Below are 22,834 nucleotides of genomic sequence, written 5' to 3'. Positions count from 1 at the left end.
GGCCTGAGCCCCGCACACCCCATGTGGGGTAACTCCCCCATCCCCCCAGGGCCTGAGCCCCACACACCCCAGGAGGGGTAACTCCCCCATCCTCCCAGGGCCTGAACCCTGCACACTCCCAGGAGGGGTAACCCTCCAATCTTCTGTGGGGACTGAGCCCCCCCATTGCCCCACAGGAAGGTTAACCCCTCAATCCTGGGGGGCGGGAAGCTGAGCCCTGCATACCCGCCCAACAAGAGTACCCCTCCAAATCCTTGGAGGGCCTGAGTGCCTTTTGCCCCCCTCCAGCACCTAGGGAGTGGCCCTGCCACAGGGTGTAGTTACACCCTCTCTTCAGACATGGTCTCTTTCACAGCCTCCCCAAAGAGAAACAAGAAGCAATGTTCTGGCAGGGAGCAGAATGCTTTCCAAGAGACAGCCCAACCCCCCACCCCCATTCCAGGGACGGGGAACCCTGGGTGGGGTGGCAGGGTGAGGGGGGACAGCCCCTAATGTGGGAAGCAAACAAAGGTTGGGAACCCATCCTGTTTAGGAGTGCTACCTGGGCAGTGCTGAGGTTGCCATCTTTGAGACATGTTGCCACCTTATAATGTGGTGCCGTCCACAAAGACACTGGGGCTGCTTGGACTCTGGAGGTTCAGGATGGGGCCATGAAAACCAGGCTTGTCTCTTGCACTGGCAGCAACCTGTGAAATTGTGTGAAATGAGGACAAGACCTCACAAAACCCACCCACATGACTAGCCCCCCTTGGTGGCAGGGTCAGCAGTGTGGCCAAGCAATAATGAGCTTTGGGGCCAAAATCCCCTCACATTGCTGGAGAGATTTCAGAAACTATTTCTATATTTCTGGAGTAAACAGCACTTAATAAACACACACACAAATGTAATGTACTAAATGAAGGAAGTCCTGGAGTTATTTGTCTCAGCCCAAAACCCTGCTGACTGTAGACTAAATCTACCCAGTTACACTGCAGAAAATCCAGAATAACTCTACTGAAGTCAATGAATCTGGTCCAGTCTCCTAATTATCATAGATACAGGCTTGTATACATGTAATACTGCCCTTTGCTGTTACATATGTGTTTCAAACCTCCTCATGTTTAAACATACAAAGTTTAAACTCCCCCCACCACTGCCAGAAAGGGGGCTCAACTTTCATAAATCCACTTAGTCCAAAAGTAAAAGAGAAAACTATGCATCAAAAGTAAGGTCTGAAGACTCTACAGTTCAACCTTTATTATCCAAACTTTCAATATCAGCAATTCCTAATTATTTGCTACGGGATCATATTATCCAACATCTATTAATCACATTGAAATTTTTCTAAAACCTGGTTTATCTGAAATTATTCATTGTCCTCCTTTACCTTTCAATAACTGAGCTTCATGTGATACTCCACAATATAAACCCACTAGGCAGGAACCATGCATGAAATTCTGGCCCCATTGAAGAAGTCAAGGGCAAAACACTCCCATTTACTTCAATGAGGCTAGGATTTCACCCCATATTCTCTATAGGTCGGAGGCCACTCTGGATCCTTAATAATAATAAATGTGCACTGACTTGGTTTTTACTGGTAGTCCTGTAACAATGTCAAGATCAGTGGCTCTCAAACTTTTTTTACTGGTGACCCCTTTCACATAGCAAGTCTCTGAATGCGACCCCCCCTTATAAATTAAAAACACTTTTTAAATATATTTAACACCATTATAAATGCTGGAGACAAAGTGGGGTTTGGGGTGGAGGTTGACAGCTCGCGACCCCCCATGTAATAACCTCGCAACTCCCTGAGGGGTCCCAACCCCCAGTTTGAGACCCCCTGGTCAAGAGCATCTTCTATCACAACTGCAGTCAGGAAAGAATGTTATACTTTACATGTCTGAGTGGGCAAATAATCTACTCACGTCTTCTCAGTGCTGATCAACATCTACAGAAGTGAAAACTAGAGGGTATTTTTATTTCAATTTATGTCTTGCACATTTAAAATGTCAAAATAGACAATTTAGTAGTGTGGTTCAGAAAATAATTGGGTATGGCACAGCAACTGAAAAACACAATCATGCACCCTTTAATCTAAGTATATGTACATTGGTGATTCCAGGAGAAACAGACAAATGCTCAACATATAATTCAGGGGTCGGCAACGAGAAGCCGCAGCCAGCACATCGCTCACCCGCGCCGCTTCTCGCTGCCCCCATTGGCCCGGGACGGCGAACCACGGCCAGTGGGGGCCGCGATCGGTTGAACCTCCCGCGTCAGCAGGTAAATAAACTGGCCCGGCCCGAGTCGCGTGCCGAACGTTGCCGACCCCTGATATAATTTTATGACAAACATTCAACAAAATGGGAAAAACAAATAGGAATTTCTAAAATTGCTAGTTCATTCTGAGAGTTAAAATTGGGGAGCCTACTAGAATCTGCCTATTTTGTGACTGTGGAGAGGGAATAGTTGGAGTATTGTCTATTACTGGGTAGACAACATGTTCAAAGGAAGAAGTTTTAGATTAGAGATAAACAGCAATTACATGTAGACAAAACTGAAATATCTAGTCAGATGTGGATACCTGGGTGCAAAACTTACTCAATTTGTTCTTCAAATATTTACAGTTCACAGGTCAGATTTTGGTCTAAACTATTTGACAAGACAGGTTTATTAATGAGAACAACAAAAATAAGACCAAGGTGAAATAACTGATTTAAATGATCTAGATAAGTTCATGGAGGATAGGTCCATCAATGGCTATTAGTCACAATGGGCAGGGTTGGTGTCCCTAGCTTCTGTTGGATCGCTTGATGATTACCTGTTCTGTTCATGCCCTCTGGGGCCCCTGGCATTGGCCACTGTTGGAAGACAGGATACTGGGCTACTTTGGTCTGATCCAGTATGGCCATTCTTATGTTATCAGTTTTAACTTTGTTTTGCATTTGTACTTGTAGTTATTTTCCTAAAGGAAGGTTGATTCTCATTGACTGGTTACCATTAAAACATCTGTGACTAAATATAGCCTTTACACTACATTTGCTGTATCTTTATGCTAACCAGGAGGATAAACTATATATACACACATTTATTTAAGCAATTACAGCATATAGATCATAAGCAGCATTTAAAGACTCCAGATAATAAATATAAGACTTCTGATAAAAATAGCAAAAATTGGCAACCTGCACCATGAGGAAGGCTGAGGCTGAAGGACCAAGTTCTGGATTCCAGCCTTGCTGGGGAAAAGATAGAAAAAAAATGCCTGAGAAGAAAGATGGAGCACTTGATCTAACAGCTCTTTTCTCTCTATCTTCTATGAATTCATCCCTGTATTATTCTGCAGCGCAGACATACTCAGAAAAGACAGGGTTTGAAAGCTCCTTGATCTTGGTACGTCACCAGCCCAAACTGTAACCAGCTCCTTTCAGGCCAGTGGAAATACAAAATTTAATAAGCAGAAGCAAGTACTAATACAGCTGCCTGCAAGGACAGAGGTTACAGCAACATACTCAGTATACTTGTTTCCGATGAAGTGGGTTTTAGCCCACGAAAGCTTATGCTCAAATAATTTTGTTAGTCTCTAAGGTGCCACAAGGACTCCTGTTCTTTCAGTATACTTGTGTCACTGAGCCTAGGCCAAAGGGTGCTTCTGCCCCCAGCACAGTCAAGCACTCGAGTTTTAATGCTCCAGTGGACACTAGATCAGATCCTCATGGAGAAGATACCTGCATGTGACCACTTAATTATATTTATGTCACAATATCTGGGGGGCAGGTTCAGCCTCCAGGAGACCCTCTCCAGCACTATCTTGGGGGTGGGAGTGTTCAGCCTTCAGGAGCCTCTCTGCAGCTGTTGGGGGGTCAGCCTGTGGGGCGGGGCTTCAGCCTCCAGGGGCCCCTCTCCAGCTGCGGGGTGGGGGGCTCGGCCCCTCTCCAGATGTATGGAGCAGGGAGAGGAAAATTCAGAGCCAGCCCAGCTATGGGGAGCGGGCGGGGGAAGTGACGTGTACCCGGTTGCCTGGCCCCTCCCGGAAGTGCGCGACGGACCCGGATGCCAAGCCCAGCAGCTCCAGCCATGTAGCCACCGTTACCGGCGCGAGGGGGGCGGTGCGTCGGCGCTGCCATGGAGCCGCTAGACAACAGGTAGGAGAGGGGCGGGGCCTGGTCCTAGCGGGGACCCGTTAGGAGGGGAGTCGGGGACACCCCCTCCCTCCCTCCCGTTGTTGCCTTGGGGGCAGGAGGAGTTCAGCCTCCCCCTCTACCTGTCGCTGGTTGGTAGAGTCCAGCCCGGAGTGCAGGAAGGGCTCCCTGCGCCCCACACCATATGTCCTCACTTCGGTCCGCCTGTGAATAGGCAGCCTGGCCCCTACAGCTTGGGGGAGGGGGGAGATGGAACAGCCTCTTACTGCCCCACTCGGGGGAGGGGGGTGACATCATGGTGTCACTGTGCAGCGGCCTCCCCCGTCATCGACTCTCTGCACTGTCCTGTGAGCTCATTCCACACCAGTGACGTCATGCATCTCTGCACGGCAACGTCACAGACTCACTGCCCTGTGACATCACTGGAGGACTGCACTTACCAGTGACATCATCACACTTCCCATGACATCACAGAGGCAACGCAGACGATGACGCACATTGTCGATGACTGCCTGCTGACTAGGTTCCGCGGTGGCCTAGAAGAACTGCATCACGCCACTGAAGATGCCATCGCTTGGCTAGACGACTATGCACACGCTAAATAAATAACAGAAGCATTGTGTCACTACACTGCTCTGTCACGTCAGCGCATTATCCAGCATCACATCCAGCCTTTCCCGTAACACATCGCTACTGCCCCAACCTCATGCCAAGCCAGAATGTGCCAGAGGATGTTGCATCAGGAAGGTGCCATGATGCAGCAGCACAAATGCACCCTGGCCTCACGTGTTGCACGAAGATGTCATGCTGTGATGCATACCTCCAATAGCATCGCCCTGCTAAAACTAGGCCATCTTGGAAAAATTGGGAGAGATGGCAACTGAACATCTGCAGCCACATCTCTTAAATAGGTACAGCGTGGCAACCTCATGAGGAGGTTGTAAGCCCATGTTTACTAAATGCTTTGAGATGGTTATACTCCTATCTTTCCATCCTGCAGAATGTTATTAATAAAACATATCTTAGTTCCACTCTTTTTTATTATTATTTAAGGGATCCTCTTTTTCCTCCACCTAATGAGACTGCAGACCTTCCACTGCCAAATTTAACACCAAGGCATCAAGAACTTATTCCTACTCCCTGTGGCCCTGTAAGTACTTGAACTATGTAATTTTGATTTAGAATATAAATTTTTTTAATAATTTTACAATAGAAAAGGGTCCATAACCCCTCAAGGAAAATCTCTTCCAAACCAGCTATAAGATGTAATACTTTGGCTCTCCAAGAGGTCAAATGGGCTAGACACGTTAGCAGCATATTTAGCTCTTTAAAGATTGACATGTAGATATAAATCATTGTTAGAGGGGTGGGCAGCGTGAAAATGCAGCTCTAAAATGCACCGAATGGTATAATCTTTAGTGCCATTAATTACAGACACTATCAGGTTAAAATCACATTTTTAAAAACCCACACATTGCCTTTCATATGTTACAAAAACATCTTAGATTATTAAAAAGGAAGGAATTTTTTAACGCGTACAAACTAGACACTCCCTCTTTAATTTCTGGTTAGTTTCAGAGTTGTGTACTTGTACAACATTGGGTTGCAAGCACAGCAAGGGAATGTATGTTTAAGACTTCTTCCTACTGGAATTTTAAAAGAAGCAAATGGGGAAAAAATTAGAAAATGAACCAGATTTGATCTGGAATTGCTCCCTTAAAAAAAGAAAAAACAAAACAGTAAATGGTAGGGAGTGTTGAAAATAATGTCCGTGTTATCAGTCCAAAGCCCAAAAGGAAAGTACCAGAAATGCCACAGTCCAATAGTTTGAACAGCTTGAACTGTATTAAGTATGCCTGCATAGCTTTTGTTATAAAAATCCAGAAGACAATAGACACAAATGGTTACTTTATATGTGGTCTCATTGGAAATGTTTAACTAATTACTTGTGTTCATAACTGGCAGAGTATTTATGCTGTGAGGTTTTTGTATTTGCTGTTGCTGTGATCTGTAAAGTGAAATCCATTATTATATATAAACCCACTGTAAAGCAAATTCCATTATTTAATGCCAATGAGTATGCCTAGATGGAGATAAAAGCATCACAGCATGGCCGCGGCTGGCCCAGGTCACCTGACTCAGGCCACAGGGCTAAAAATTGCTATGTAGATGTTTGAGCTTGGGCTGGGGCCCAAGCTCTGGGACCCTCCACCTTTGCAGGGTCCCAGATCCTGATCCCAAACATCTACACAGGAATTTTTCAGCCCCGGAACCCAAACCCTGCAAACCCAAATTAGCTGACCCAAGTCAGCTGTGGGTTTTTTATCCCCGTATAGACGTACCCACTGTGGCCAGTGTATTGCCAATGTACTTATGTACGTGCTTAATTTTAAGTATGTGCTGAAGTCCCATTGATGTCAGTGAGACTTACACATGCTTACATGCTTTCCTGAACAGTGTGATCTTAAGCATGTGCTTATGTGCTTTCCTGCATTGCAGGATCTGTGTGAATAAATCCTAATATTTTAATGGAGAAATGTTACTGGTATTGTACATAGGGAAGATATAATAAATACAACCCTATCATATGCAGTAAACTAATATGTAATAACCTTTTACTCTCATCAGTAGGGGAAAGTTACAAAATGAAGCTGTGTGGCAACAATCATGTTCTGCTAAACCCTGCCTTCAGCTGACTCATCCGCTCTATGTGCCTGTTAATAAAGTCTTTTTCCTGTTGCCAATGGCACAGAAAAATAAAGAGCATTGTATCAATATGGCACAGTTTCTCAGTAACTCAGCTGGGTCTGAGGTTTTGGCTGCCCTGGGGAAAAGGGAAAATATGGCTCATTTACATTCTCTGGACACTGCTGAGGAATCTGAAGGATTCAGTTAATTTTCTAACAAAAGTTCTATAGCTAAAAACACTTTTTGTGTGTGTGTGTCGATGGGGAGAATATCACTCAATATGTTTTAGTAAGTGTATTTATATGGGTCAAAACCCTTGATTTCAGAGGGCGGAGGATTACAGCATTCTGGCCTTCTATTCAGGGCTACTAAGAGCAGAATGTGGCCTCTCTGGATAAACTTGAAAATTAATGATCAGGTCTAGGGATAGGAACAACTATACAACAAACTGGCCATCTCTGGTCCGCCATAGTTTTGGAGTAATTTCTTCCATTCTATGGAGTTTCCCTTCACCTTTGTAAGTAATGCCCTGTAGTTAGAAAAGTATCATTTAAGTAATTTAGTTAATGCATTTTTTTAGGAGTGTTAATGTTCTGATTTTAAAGAGACCTGTCTGAGTTTAAATATTTTCTCATTTCAGATAAAACCTTGGTCAGAATTATCCTCTCCTGTCAAGATCTACTTCTGTGTAACTATCCTCTCTCTGTTGAGTGTAATAGGACTAACCACAGAGACCCTCTTTCAACAGACTCATGAAGATTTCACCATTTCTCTTATACAGTTAATTGGAGTTGGTAAGAAATGAGAAATGACCAGTTTCTGCGCTTTAAAAATAGATGCACTGATTCATATTTACTAATTTGGTAAAGGACACTCAGATTTCGGATTTTGTTCTAGTTGATATAATATATACATTGAACCTCAATACCTGCAGAAGCAACATTACACTAGTTGAGGAGTGCACATGCTAGAACAGGGGCGGGCAAACTTTTTGGCCTGAGGGCCGCATCGGGTTTCGGAAATTGTATGGAGGGCCGGTTAAGGGAGGGGGTTGTGGCCCGCCCACCCCCCCCCAGGACTCTTGTCCCATCCAACTCCCCCTGTTCCCTGATGGACCCCCCAGAACCCCTGCCCCATCCACCCCCCTGCTCCCTGTCCCCTGAGTGCCCCCCGCCACCCCATCCAACCCCCCCTCTCATTCCTGACTGCCTCCCTGGAACCCCTGCCCCGGGGACCCCTGCCCCTGCCCCTGACTGCCCCTGCCAGCCCATCCAACCCCCCTCCTTCCTGACTGCCCCCCTGGGACCCTGCCCCATCCCACCATCCCTTCTCCCTGTCCCCTGACTGCCTCCGGAACCCCTGCCCTTGACTGCCCCCCGCCACCCCATCCAACCCCCCCTCTCCTTCCTGACTGCCCCCCCCAGGACCCCTGCCCCCATTCAACCCCCCAGGTCCCCACCCTCTGGCCACCCCGACCCCTATCCACACCCCCGCCCACCACCCCAAACTCCCCTGCCTTCTATCCATCCCCCCAACTCCCTGCCCCCTTACCGTTCTGCCTGGAGTACCGGTGGCTGGCGGCGCTACAGCCATGCTGCCCGGCTGGAGCCAGCCACGCCGTCACCACCATGCAGCACAGAGCACCAGGTCAGGCTGGGCTCTGCAGCTGCGCTGCCCCAGAAGCTCACAGCCCTGCTGCCCAGAGCATTGCGCCGGCGGCGGAGCAAGCTGAGGCTGCAGGGGAGGGGGAACAGCAGGAAAGGGGCTAGGGGTAGCCTCTCAGGCCAGGAGTTCAGGGGCCGGGCAGGAGAGTCCCGCAGGCCGGATGTGGCCCACGGGCCGTAGTTTGCCCACCTCTGTGATAGATACTTCTGTGGCAGTTGTTTTTTGGTGTTATTGTAGAAGGAAGATTGACAATAGATTGAGTGACATGTAGAAAGCGGTTCTCTGAATAGCATAAAATAAATACTCTGGTTTTAGGATGTTTTGGCTTAGGACTGTTTTGCTGCTTCTGTCATTATTTGGTTTTAGTATAGTAGTTTCCCATTGGGCAACCGTACCCATGATTTTGGGTTTGGACAACTATCATTTTACTAGACCAAGTCCTCATCTGTGCCAGAGTACACCTGTCAGCTCCGGTTTAAATTTCTTGTGCTCTAACCCATCACGGAATTTAGGCAGGTCGATGTGCACAGTACCTCTGGTCATCCCTGCTTTCCTTTGAGTGATATCTGGTTCCAAAAGTGCCTTCTTCCACTGCAGGAAAACAAGCAGAGGCAGTTTGGTTCTTAAACATCAGAAAGTACAGACCATCTCTCTGTGCCAACTCTTGAAAAGTTCTTGCTTCAGCAAATGCCTTTTAATGAAGTGAAATGACCACCTCATTCTTCAGGCCCTTTTTAGTTTAAATTGCTGCCCTTTAGGAAGCATGAAATCCATAGAGCCCCATAGATAAAATATTTCCAATTATCATAACTTCAATAGAAACCATACCTCACCAAGCTTCATTTGAAAATAAATAAAACAAAGGTGTGTGAGGAGGCCTGGCATGTGGTACTAGCAGGTTTTGGCTGCTAGCTGGCCAACATAAGCCTAGGAAGAACTGCTCATTTGTGTGGGAATCACGCCTGGAGACTGAGAAAGGCAGCTGGCCTTCATGCTGGGTGTAAGCAGTTGCTGCCAGCCGGCTTTGGTGTTGTCACCAAAACACAACGAAGGCTGTTGATGATGTTGCATATTCTCTAATTAACACACACACAAACACATTAATTCATTCTAGAAAACTCTGCTCTGATTAGCAGCTTTTCACACAGGAATCATCAGTACAAGATAGAATTTGGGACACTAGTCCAGCCAATCCAGCATCCTGCCTCTGTTAGTGATAGAGTCTGAGTCTTCAGAGAAAGTTGAAGAATCCCATAACATGCCAACTCAACTATGTAGTGTTACAGATGGGGTTAGTGAGAGCATTCCCGACTCCAACCTGTTTTTTTCCTACCTCCTGTGGTTGAATTTAAGTTTAAGTTTTCTACTCTTCAGCCAGTAGGTGGAGACAGGAAATCTATCTATGCATCTCTACCACCATGTTTACAACAGGAAAAAGAGGTGTATGTTAACATAGGTGACCTAATAGGACTTTAATACATTACTTAAGACTCAACTTAAATAAGCCAAATTGCAGTTTTAACACATTAACTGGTTGAGGTAATAGGAGAATGGGACTGGGACCAGGAACCAAAGGTGGGAAAGAGACAGGTTGGAGGGGCTGGGGCAGAAGAGGCCAAGCTTGGGTGGGGAATGGACAGAAGAGTCTATCCCCACTAGAACATCCTCCCTTTCAGAGGCTGGAAGGTAACTCAGGATTCCTCGAGTCTCACCATCTCTCAGCTGTCAGCAAATAACTGTAAAATCCACTGGCTGGATTTTTGTTTTCTTCAAAAACAGTCTCCTGCCCCCCCCCCCTTCTTTTTTTTAAATTAAGATCAGAAACATCATATTTGTTCTTCCTAGTTTTGCTGGAGGACCTCTTGGAGGGCTCAGACATGTGAACAGCGAGCTCTCACACTTCACCTTAATTGAAGGGCCAGGGATGTCTTGAATCTCTAACAAAGATGTGCTTTCTCTCAATTGTGCATGAATCATTGGAATTTAACCTGTGTTAACAAGAAATGAGTTTTTAAAAGATCTGATTAAAATCCCTTTCCCTCTTAATTGGCCAGCTTTCATCTCTCACGGTAGCGTAGTTTCATTAGTTCTACTGTCACTATACAGTTTTCCACAGTGGACAAGAACTGAATTTCTAATATAAAAAACAAAAAATCAAGCAGAAACCACTTTTCTTTTTGACAAAAACATTTCACATAAAGAAACACACAAACAAAAAAAGTACAAGGCCAATTTTTCAGTTTTGCCACTTATTGTTAGTGGCCTCATTTACCATCAGCAAGAGTGAAAGAGGAAGAGTCCATTATTCATTTCCTGGGGTGGTTTGTCTAGGGAAGAACAAATGTCTATAAAATTATGGTTACATTAGCTGGGAAACTTTGATGATGCTCCATTCACATGTCCCAAAGAATCAGACCCACTCATATCCCAGTAGTATTTGCTCACTCGATGTGGAGGGAAGGAGAGTTGGGCAGGCGGATGAGTGAAATAGAGTGGGATCAGAGGAGCAAGGTGAACAGAGAACTGATTCCCATTCTCCCGAGGGGAAAGTTTGTTCCCTTGTTCTACTCTGGGCAGAAGGCGATGCAGAGATGAACAATGGCCGTTGACTAAAAATCTTGGTGTTCTTTGGGGTGCCTCACCACAATTCCACCCTCAAGTATCTGTCCTAGGGTGGTTCTTATCTGTTTTAGGGATTACGATAACATTGGTTTTCAAACTGGGGTGAGGTGCGATGAAATTATCATGGGGGCGCCAGGACCCAATGTGAAGTAGAACATCCCTGCATCCTTGCTGCTTTCCGAGGAGCAGGAACCAGCACCTCTCCGCTGGCAGGTGCGGCAGGAGCAGCCAGCACACAAGGGGGAAGGCCTGGAGGGAAGGGTTGGAGAGCAAACCCACCCTCACAGTGCTTATTACTGCTCCCTCCACCTCACACCCCACTCGGCATGTGCCTCAGATGCTAGGTCGGTGGCAGCAGGCAGTGGCATGAGGAGCGGGGGTTCAGGCACTAGGATCCTCAGGAGATCAGGATTGTACTTGAAGAGGGAAGAAAGGACTTAATTCCCCAGAAACAATATTGTTTTGTATGGGGTGTCTGGGCCAACTGTTATTTTGGGGGACTCTGCATACCCACTCCTACTGTGGTTTATGAAACCGTTCCCCAACATCACTGACCCTGGAAAAAGGGAATTCAGTTACAAGCCCAGCAACTGCAAAATGGTCCTGGAGGGTACATTTGGTAGACTGAAATCTCGGCTGGTACTTCCTGTACATCCTTCTGGATGCCAATGTGGCAAACGTCATACAGTAGAAGCTCGGAGTTACGAACACTTCAGGAATGGAAGTTCCTTGTAACTCTGAAATGTTGGTAACTCTCAACAAAACGTTATGGTTGTTCTTTCAAAAGTTTACAACTGAACATTGACTTAATACAGCTTTGAAACTTTACTACGTAGAAGAAAAATGCTGCTTTTAACCATCTTAATTTAAATGACAAGCTCAGAACCAGTTTCCTTACCTTGTCAAACCTTTTTGTTTAAACTTTCCCTTTATTTTTTTTAGTAGTTTACATTTAACACAGTACACTATTTGCTTTTTTTGTTTTCTGCTACTGCCTGATTGCATGCTTCCAGTTCCAAATGAGGTGTGTGGTTGATTGGCCAGTTCGTAACTCTGGTTACGCTGAGGTTCCATGTATAATCACTGCCTGCTGTGCAAAGGGGAGTGATTCCATTCCAAGAGGGCTCAGAACAGGTCTGGCTTACACATTCTTCACAGGCAGCCAGATCCCAGCTATGTGCACACCGGTCCTGGTTCCCAGCGGACAAGGGAAATCAGGAATGCCACTTGTGCCCACCTCTTCACACAGCATGGAAGCAGAAGATGACATCTGCCTGTGCCTGTGTGAAGGGACACCTTTGCACCATGCTCAGCTGCTGGAAAAGCATGTGAGGGAACACTGGCACACTCTGTGAGGATTTTGTTCCCCTGTAGCAGAAGGTCATTATCCATTTTTTCCTGTGAAAATTCACATATTACAGACCATTATAACAGGGCACCTCCACTGGGCTAACACTGCAGGATTGGGTTTGTGCTGTGGAATGCAGTCATAATGCAACGCTTTTGTCTTCACTAGTCACATTTGTTTACAAATCTCAGTTTCCGGGAGCACTCCAGGTCTCTTAAGGACCTTATCAACATTTGCTTGGGGGGGTGGGGGATGAAGCTATTCTTTTTTTAACTGATCATTGTCAGCTGTGCTAACTGCACTTAGCAGCTGTAATAGAGCACGAAGCCCTACTACAGTTGAAACTGGTCAAGGTTTGGGAGTGTGGATGGCAGGTGCTGTCATAGCCTGCATTGTTACTGGAACTGTGCTTCAGTTAGTTTTCTGCATGTGAACTAAACCATAAAGACATATATCTACCCATTTTCTGCGTGGTAGAATTTCGCTGCATTGAAAACTATAATGCTTTGTGTCAGCACATATCACTAACTGCATTTTCCCCATCCCTCCCCTGTGTCCTTGGGACTGGGGATATTTCTGAACGTGTGGGACGGGGGTGGGGGTGAGACAGAAAAATGTGTGCTGTATGATGGCTCCAGACAGTCTCCTTGTTTTGTTTCATGGGCTGTGAATCATGGGTATGGGTCAGGAAAAAAAGGGTTCAGTGCATTTTGGGAATGGGGGTAGAGGACTATTGAAACGTGGGGCCTGATACACATTCCTTACCCCAGCCACGCTACAGACTGGCACGGGTACAGGGCCATACCACAGCTTGAGGCATGTACTTACCCACCCCCTCAGCTATATGTAGGATTGCCAATTTGGTTGGATGTATTCCTGGAGGTTTCATCACATGACATAATCTTTCATTAAAGATTAATCTTTAATTCCTAGAGACTCCAGGACAATCCTGAAAGGTTGGCAACCCTAGGTATAAACTAGCTTATTTGTCCTCTACTACTTCAGACACTTGCTTCTGTGAACAATAGGGGATTATTTATGACACAATCATGCACATACACATGTGTACAGTTGTTAGTGTAGATGTACACTAATGTTTCAACTCAGCGTAGAAGTTGACATCAGACTGTTGTCAAATCTATTTGTCTACCTTTAGCAATAGTCTATCCAGTAAGGCTTCAGAGCTATCCCATAATGCACTTAGCCAGTTGAGCAGTGCTGTAGACGTGTGTGTGTGTGTGTGTATGAGCGTGTGTGGTTAATTCCTTGCCAGCCATAGAATTATTGCGCTCTCATTAATTACTTCCACTAGGAAGGTTAAATGATTTCCCTTGCTTTTCGTTAACACACACAAAAAATAATAATCAAATACTATTTCATAGAAGCTGCTAATTGGTTGAGGGAGTTGATAGGGTAATATTTTCCAGGTGGAGTATGAAAGGCAAGCCAAAAAATGGATCTCATATGTTGTGTGTTAAACACATTGTGTCATCTGCATCAGGTGTCAAGAACATATGCCCCTTGTGTGTTCTCAGTCCCAGGTGGTTACTGACCTGTCTTTCTCCTTTTCAGTGTTCTGCGTGTATTATGTAACCAGAGGGATCCTGCAGGAGAATCGCCAAGAGCTCATTGTCTTCGTTCTCTCCATCTTGCTGGTGATGTTTCGATCCATTGTCAACTTCACAGTTGTCCCTGCTGAACAAAAGCCAAACGTCCTGGTCAGCATCTCAGTTTCATTCTCTTTGTTTTTCTCTAAATATTGACTTTGAAGATCTTAGGGAAGTAAAGCATCCTGCCAATGTGGTAAGACACCTGACATGGGGAAAGTCAGGCATCTTATTCCGTAGAGATTACAATGTTCTTATAGAAGGTGTGGAAGTTTGATTATCTGAGATGGCAAATTTCTCCGTTCAAGTACTTTTGTGGTTCTCATCATGGGAGTATCTGAGTGCAGCACAAACCTTAGTGGATATTACCTCACCACACTCCCTCTGAAGTAGGGAACTACTGTCTTCCCGTTACAGATCGGTACTGGCACAGAGTAGGTGAAGTGAGTTGCCTAACACAGGAAGTCTGAGCTAGGAATTGAACCCAGGCCTCCTGAGCCCCTAGCCACCAGCCCAAATGTTCCTACCATTATGTTCAGTGGGAAAAGCAATAATCTTGCCATGCTGGAAAGTTTCAGTGTCTATTGGAAAACAAATGGTGGGGATTGTAGTTTTGTTCTAATGGCTTGTTTACACAGCAAGTTACTGCACTGCAAGCCAGGGTATGAATTTACAGCAAATCCACCCTCACTGCACTGTAGCAGTGTCCACACAGGATGTTACTGTGAGGCAAACTGGTGCGCTGTAGATTCACACCCTGGCTTGCAGCGCAGTACCTTGACATGTAGACAAAGCCCTATGTATGCGTTTATGATAAGCAAATGGGGTGCAGGATTTGGAGTTAAGCTGCATCCTTCACACACCTGTCACACCCAAACTGTCCTTCTAGGTAGTCCTTCCCCCTTATTTGCATGCTAGCCTCCAGGATGAGAAAGAGGTTCCTACCTCCAGAGTGACACTGAAATATGAACTCGAGCAGGGAGGAACACTGCAGAAAATAACAATATGAAAGCAGGTAGGATTGGCCTGCTCAGTTTACATAGCAATGGCTCATTCACTGTTACTTATTGGCAGTGAACAGAATCTTGGGGCTCACCAGGGGAAAGGCATCAAGGAAATGCTGATTAATTTAACGTACAAACCTCAGCTATCTGCCTGTACGGTAAACAAGAACCAGGAAGGAGATGAAAACAAAGCTATGTCTATTGATCCCAGCCAAAAAAGAAGTTTCAGACTCAGCGTGAAACAACCATAGTATTAAAATTAAACTGCTTTTCCCATAGAAACCAATAGGAAAGATTCTCTCCATCTCAGCCAATCAGATATCTTACCTGGTAACTTCCATGAAGTAAACTCAAAGCCAGCCAGCCACTGCCAAAGAAATGTTGGCCCTCCACAGCTATTTCTTTGATATGTAAAATAAAAATCAGGCATAACATTGCAATGACGTTATGTTTGAATATCCAAGTTAGGGAATGCAAAGGTTAAGGTATAAATCTCCCACACTGAAGGTAGTGTATGCTAACTTGCACCTTAAACATCATAATTAGTAATCCATTACATCAAATGGCCAGAATTATAACTTTATGAGGGCATAATCAATGCCAGCTTCTATTCTAGCAGTACATCCTATGTGATGTTAACTGCTATGTTAGAACCTTTGCATTTGCATGCAACCTGATTTCCTTGTTCCTGGTCCCTGTGATTTTCAGCAATAACAAATGAATATTAAATGTTGTTCCCATTTTTTCCCTTTCGTTGAAGATTAACCTGACTGTCGTGTGGTCAGTCCAGGTGTGCCATTGTAACTCTCTTGCTTTCCTTTCCCATCAGGCTCGCTTCATTCTGATCCACTTGGTTGGATCCTTTGACGTGATCTGCGCCATCATCCTCATTCAGAGTCAAAGCATGATGGCCTTCCGAGTGGGCGGGGCTCTAGAAAGCCTCCAGTCACAGTATTTTATGCTGAACCTCTGTTTTTCTATGTTGACCTTTGATCTCCAGGCGCAGGTATTAATACATTCTACATTGCTTCCCTCTCCCACTAATATTGACCATCACTTGGAATTGGACTAGTGTATGTAAGAGGCAACTGCAAGCCAGGTCTCCCAGCGTCTCACCAATTGACTTACTGTGCGATCATCTCTAAAATTTTCCTAATAATGCTTATATCCCTAAGTACCCTTCATAGGGAAAAATGCCTAAATCCCATAAAAATAGACCTAGAAAATATTTTCTCATTGTCCTGCCAAACAAAACAGAAGCAGAATCTCATTAGGAAGTCAGTTTGCCCAGAAGGCCAGTGATTTCCAGAAGTATTGAAACTCGACTGTTTCAATTTTCTAACATAGGAAAGGGGTTATAGCAGAATAACTTTACAGAGTCAAGCTTCCTGCTTCTGTAGCGTCCTATCTGCTACCCACACTTGGGAACAGGACACTGAGGTATGAGTGAATCACATTCGGAGAAAGAACAACTTGACTTAGCAGAGCAATCAGGTCAAGAAACCAACCTGAAACTACCGATATGTGAAGTGAACCACAGAGGCCTGTTTGGCGAGAGATTGTACTTCAATACCTGAGTACTTTATTAACTTTACTTTCACCTGGGAACACATATTGCTGCCTTCCCTGTTCTTTTGCTGGGCTGATACAGTGGTAGGGTATAGTATATGCCCATGTCTCCTCTGTTTGGTGCTGGCTATGTTTTCCTGAGAGAGAAATCTTGCCTTTTAAACTTTGCCCATCTGTCGTTACTGAGAGTTTGTACCATTTCTTTGGACACTGTTTGTGGGTGTACCCAGTTTAAAAACTGCAATTTCACTCAACTTCTGCCTCTCACTTCTCAGCTCTGCCTTTGTGTTCTGCTGCTAACGAGTCTGCATAAAATCACCCTCCTGCATAGCATCATCCTAGCAATTGGCGTCTTCTGGGCTTGCCTGAAAGTGACCGTGGGCATCATCGCAGTGAGTGTGAACCTCAGAGTGACTCCATGAACTTTGTAATGGGATGTGAACTCCTTGGAGGATGGGATCTAAATCTGGGTTGCAAACACACGTGAGGAGGTCACTACCACTCTACCCTTCCCGTACTGCTGAATCAGAGGTGGGGTCCTGGCTGGACAGGAGGGAGACTTGGGGGAGGAAGGTTGGGGTGGACCCCAGTATGGAGACAGAAAAGAAGCATTAGAGGGCACTGTTTAAACATAAATGACTATATAAAGATTGAAAATAAGGGCTTGTGAATTTAAAATTTTGGATTTGATCTTACTCAGGCAAAACTTCCATTGAAATCTTTGGGTGCTCAAGTGAGGAGTGCAGGATTAGAAGCAAAGTAGGTTAACCTCCTTTTGTCTGATACCACAGGGAAGCATTAAGTGTGATTCAGATGCATTGAGTGTTTTCAGTTTGTTTCAACACTCATGGAAATTCTTAACGCTGAAGGATAGTTTTATACTTGATATTAAATATATGCTCCTGGATGCCTGCAGTTGGTTTGTTTGTTTGCCCAGCTACACAGAACTAGCCAGAAGCAGGGGACTTTTACAATACTACTTCCTTCTAGGTAATATGTCACATGAAATCAACCCTCACCTGTAACCTAGTTGCAACAGTTGTAGCCTCCTCTTCCTCCTATTGCTGGGAAAGAATAGTACAAGCTACCTTTAAGTGTTGAGGCCGGGAAGTCAGGTAGTGAGACTCCTGTCTGCACTCCCACTAGCAGCTCCCCCACATACCTTTGTAAAGTGTTAAATCTCTGACCCCCATTAGACCCCTGTAGACAGACAGCTGGGGAAGTGGGAGAGGCAGCAAGATTGCATCACTTTCCCTCAGTGACTGGAAGTGCACAGCCACCAATTTGTTTTTCCACCACCACCTGTCAGCCAATCCTCAGAAACCACCTGGCCTCAGCAAGTGGCCTGCAGAAATCTTTTGGGCCTCTCCGAGTCACCAGGAGAGTGCGAGCATCAGGGTAGTCACTCCCTTATATATGCATTAGATGGAAAGCTCTGTCCTCACACACAATCACTCACAGACCCTACACTGAGGCAGTGCAAGGCTGGGTATCTGTACATTAGTAACAGCAAATGCTCTAGTGGACCATCTGTCTTCTTAGCCTGCTCGGAGCCCAGTCTACACTACAGCTACCTCTGGTGGCACTGCACTGCAGGGGTAACAGTGCTGAACGCCAGCCCCATTGTCCCCCAGTGCAGACACAGCCTTGCACTGCTCAGGAATAAGAGAGCCGGTACTCATGGTGTAACTAAACACCTGGTATATTAAAAGCAATAAAAGGGCAATATCTCAGTGCTACATCTTGCCAGCCTGTGGCACACTCTGCTGTAGGGGTCACAGACAGGGCAGCTGGATTTTAGAAGGGCTAGAATGTTTCCCAATCAGATCCTTGTAGTTCTGCATTCCAAGGTAGGGGCACAATTCTGTCTCTGGCTTTGGGGCATAGGTTCATTGCAACAGGGTCAGGAAGGAGATTCCCTCCCCATCCCCACATGGATGAGCTTCACACATCAGCTCACTGCAGAGTATGTAGAGCTCTCTCACCTCCCTTTGTAGCAGTGGGTCTCAGCTCCTTTGCTTGGAGCCCTCAGCCTGCAAGATGTCATAGATAAGCACCTGCTCTCAGGTTGTTGTGGAGGCAGAAACACGGAGGCACATGAATCTACAACAGGTGTAAAAGCTTTAACGACAATAACATGGAAGTGTCCCACACAGCATGGTCCTCTCTAGAACCTGGGGGAATCTCAGTTCCACTCCAGCCCTTCCAAAACACCCCCCTGCCTCCACTCCTACACTGACAATTGCCCCCATCTCACCAGGTTTTGGCCTTTATCCTGCTCTTATTTTCTCACCTCATTTCCCTTTTCCTCTCCTGATATTTCTTTCTAGTTCCATAGTTTAGTCTATTGTCCCCCATCTCTTTGTCCCCCCCCCTCACTTGTCATTTTCTAGTCTCTCTGTTCTCCCTGTTTCCAGTTCTGGCCTTCCTGTTATGCTTCCCAGTCTCCCCCATCCTTTCTCTACAGCCCTCGTTCATTGCTACTGCCAGAGACAGCGCAGGGAGCGTAGCATAGCACCACCCAGCAGAGGGGAGAGAACACAGGGCCAGCAGTAGGGGCCACCACGAATCAGGCATATCCCCCAGGAAGGGTTTGGCATCCCCAACTTTTGAATCCTTGCTGTAGAGTTTCAGGTACTGACCACTTGCTGGAGGCAAGATCCTGGGCTTGATGGACCTGTGGCTGGTCTGTCCAAAAGTGGTAAATCCTGTGGGGACAGTTATTCCAGGCAGGTGCGTGGGTCCTCTGTGACTCAGCACTTTCTCCTCTCCTTGATCAGACCTACTGTTCTGGTTGAGGAGGGCCAGAGGCCAGTCCTGGGTAGAAGGGCTCACTCGGGTGTGATGTGCATTGCACCCTTCCTCTTTCCCTAACCCTGGGCCTGAGCAGAGAGAGAAAACACTTTGTCCAAGTGAGACTTTTTTGCCACTCTCAACTCCCTGAATTTAGTCTTCAGGGACTTTCTTTCCCTCCAGGAAGAAAAAGATTGTCCACACCCTGCACTTTTCAGTCTGCAAGCTGGGTAAACATTAATGTTGTTGGAGCAACTCAGGGTGTACCCCTGGGAACCAGACAGAAAGGGAGGAGAGAATGATTTTGAGGCATGTTAAGCAAACACCAGCTTCAAGGGAATTGTCCTCTAATGAAAAGCTGGTGGCGTCTCCATTTAAACAAGCTGTCAGCCCCACAGGGAGCTTTACAAGGCTGAATGAATTGAAGTTCAGGGCGGTGGAGGGTGAGTAGACTGGCTCAAACCAGACAGTAGTCAGGTCGCGTCTACACTTCCCCCATACAGCCGGGCAAACATGCTTCAGTTCTGACCAGGGCCGTAATGATTAACCTTTTGTGGGCCTGGCGCCAAACATATTTGTGGGCCCCCATTAAGGCAATGGAGCATGGGGCGGGGAGGTCAGTCCCCAGACTGAGGGGCCAGCCAGGGGCATGGCATGGCAGGGGAGGCCTCGTTCCACCCAGCCCAGTGCGAGGGCACTATTTACAAACTGGCAGTTGCCAGATGAATAGTGGCCCTGTGATGACAGCATGCCCCTTCCCCTCGGGGGGTGGGCCCATACCACGCCACAGAGCCCCCCACCCAACACCCCCCCGACTCCCTATGACCAGAGGCCCCCCCCAGAAATGCACAGCACCCTGCACAAGCACCACCCCTGCCCAGCACTCCCTGCCCACAGCCCCACCACAACTGCCCAGCATCCCCCACAGAACCCCCACTCCCTATTGCCCCAACACACACAGATCTTCCCCTCTCAAACAGAGAGCCTCCATCAATGTGTGGTGAGGAAGGCGAGCAGAGTCTAGAGGGCAACAACGGAGACTTGCCCCTAGGGGTGCAGCAGTGAAAGACCAATACATTAAACATTCTGAATCACTGAGCCCCTCTCACTATGGACAAAGGCAGGGGGCTGGTTTTGTGCATAAATCTTAATCTAGACGGTTTTATGTTGGGTGGATGGTGAGGGGACAATTAAGGCATATGCCCATTCCTGCTAAGGTGTAGGAGGGGACTCCCAGAGCTGAGTTAAACCACAGACTGGGACCAGCCATCTGCCTCTTCAAAGTCTCCAGCATCCAGTTTTAAAGCTGCTTGTATCCAATTTTATGTTACAGATTTTAAAAGAGCTAAAACCTCTGGTCTGGATTTTTCTGAGTCAGAACGTACCAGAAGTGGCTAATCTCGTCTACCTGCTCTACATGGTAACTCGTCAAGTGTTTGTTGATCTAAAATAAGTCGGGGGACAAATTTTTACATATTGTTGGGTCCTTGTGACAAAGCTCTACCCCTAGACGTGCACAATCCAACTCCTGTTAGAGGCAGCAGGAGTTGTGCATGTAGCCACCGCTCCCACGGAAATGATTGAGAGCTGCAGGCATGCCGTACCCTTCAGAATCAGGCCTGTAATGTTTATCGGCTAGCCAGAGAAAACACACCTAGTGTTAAATTGCTCTTGAGTTGATTGCATACAGGGAGCAGCACTGGCAGTCTCTCCCATGGCCACAGCATCAGGAAAGGAGGCAGAAATCCCCACGCCTAGCACAAGATATGCAGCTCTTGATAACACCACCCTCCCTCCCCCAAGAGGTCTCTCAGCATACAAGCAGCTTCTAGACCAGCTGCAGGCCCTCAGGGTCAGAGTGTGCTGAAGATTTCCGTAGGCAGCGCAACTGCCACCCTTTCTTCCAGACACAGCTAAGACAGCACAGACACAGCAAACTGCAATGCCAAGGTGCTTATCACTACGCTGTCCCAGCCCGTCCGCCCCATTTGCACGAGGAGAGGGGAGGTAGAGGATGAGCACAGGGAAGTGCAAGGCAGCTTACTGCACATCGCAAGGGCCTGAATGAGTTCATGTTTTTCACACCGGCCTGAGGTGAAGGGGCTTGTCCAGCAGTGACCCTTTGGGTCTGAGCGTGTTCAGCCTGAGCCAGAGAGACAGGGATGTCAGCCAAGTCCCCCATGTGGCAGTACTGAGCACTCCCACCAGACCCCTGAGCTTTCTGGACACATTCCTGTGCTATTACTTCTTGCAGCCACGCCTCAGTGAGCCCCAGTATCAATCCCAGGCTCCCGACAGCCACAGGGTCAGCAGAATAATTCACGCTTCTCCAGGAGTGAAAAGCACCACACCTGCACTTAAATAACAGCCCGACAAGAACAAAGCCAGCGGGGAGGGAGGTTCCTTTGGTCAAAATAATCCATCCTCCTTGAGGAGGAATTGGCAGCACCTGAGCACCTAACAGAGGCCCTGGCCATGTATGTAAATTATTTAATTTCTGAATGTGTTATTCATTAAACAGAGATAGTTGCTTTAGCAACCCCAGGATCAGATAGTCCCAGGCAAAATTCAGCACACTTCCTGGGAGCTTGGCACAGGAGACTTCCCAGGAAAGGCAGGTTTGAGATTCTGAACGGAGACTTAATTTCTGTAGCAAAGTCATTTTCAGATAGTCAAAAATGAAGGATTTTATTCCACGTCAGTTCCCGCATCTGGCAGCTTCACTACTGATACACAAGTGACACAACAGCTCAGGGAAAGTCAAATCCACTTGCACTTCTGCGTTGCCACACTCAAGCTGTAACAATCCTCTCTTAGCAAGAGAGCCCACGGGGAAGGCGTTAAGAAACAAGCCTTCAGCTAGGAAAGTTACCTCAAAACAATTCTGCACGTCTCTAGCACCTTCCATCTGAAGACCTCAAAGTGCTTTATAAACATCAATGAATTAAGCCTCTCTTTGACTCTAGGAAATCCCTACTAGCAATCAGTTCACCACTGAAATGCAGCCACCTCAGGGCTGCTATATAGCACCAACACCCCCCTCGCCCCCCATAACAGTTTAGGGCAGAAAGTGAAGAATGCAGCATAATCAACTGAAATTACCACGCAATCTTTATACACAGAATTGAATCACCTAAGTTGGAAATTGGTCAGAATCTTGCTTGTACATCTCAGCTGGGTAACCCCTAGCACCATGCTGGGGCACTAATTCAGTTCAGATTCAAAGGGAAGAGTGCACCAGCATCTCTAATACCACTTCCTGCATCCCTCAATTTTTGTAGAGGTCTCTCCTGGTATTAACATGCCCAGTCCTGTGCAGCATGAGAGCTGAGTAGCTTACAGCCTCCAACTGGGACAGCTACACAACATGATAAAAAAAAGTCGTTTTTAATTGAAAATAACCACTTTGCCCTCACT

At 46.4% G+C, this 22,834-nt stretch overlaps 1 protein-coding gene across 2 annotated transcripts in view; it reads left to right on the top strand.

Annotated features, from left to right (window-relative positions):
- Positions 1-4,030: 4,030 nt before the first annotated feature.
- Positions 4,031-22,834, top strand: part of LOC112107814 — a 21,489-nt gene continuing 2,685 nt past the window's right edge. Inside the window, exons 1-7 of one of the 2 annotated variants that reach the window (XM_024201695.2) lie at positions 4,031-4,124; positions 5,175-5,271; positions 7,450-7,603; positions 14,017-14,162; positions 15,885-16,061; positions 16,900-17,016; positions 20,751-20,837. In XM_024201695.2, the coding sequence (XP_024057463.2) occupies positions 4,105-4,124; positions 5,175-5,271; positions 7,450-7,603; positions 14,017-14,162; positions 15,885-16,061; positions 16,900-17,016; positions 20,751-20,837 (798 nt within the window). In that variant the 5' untranslated portion in view covers positions 4,031-4,104. The remainder of the gene's footprint in view (positions 4,125-5,174; positions 5,272-7,449; positions 7,604-14,016; positions 14,163-15,884; positions 16,062-16,899; positions 17,017-20,750; positions 20,838-22,834) is intronic. The other variant, XM_024201696.2, reaches the window with a different exon arrangement.

The sequence above is a fragment of the Terrapene carolina genome, unplaced genomic scaffold (genome assembly GCF_002925995.2).
Source record: "Terrapene carolina triunguis isolate 2854851 unplaced genomic scaffold, T_m_triunguis-2.0 Scaffold714, whole genome shotgun sequence".
NCBI lineage: Eukaryota > Metazoa > Chordata > Testudines > Emydidae > Terrapene > Terrapene triunguis.
This window is presented reverse-complemented; position numbering and strand designations above follow the sequence as displayed.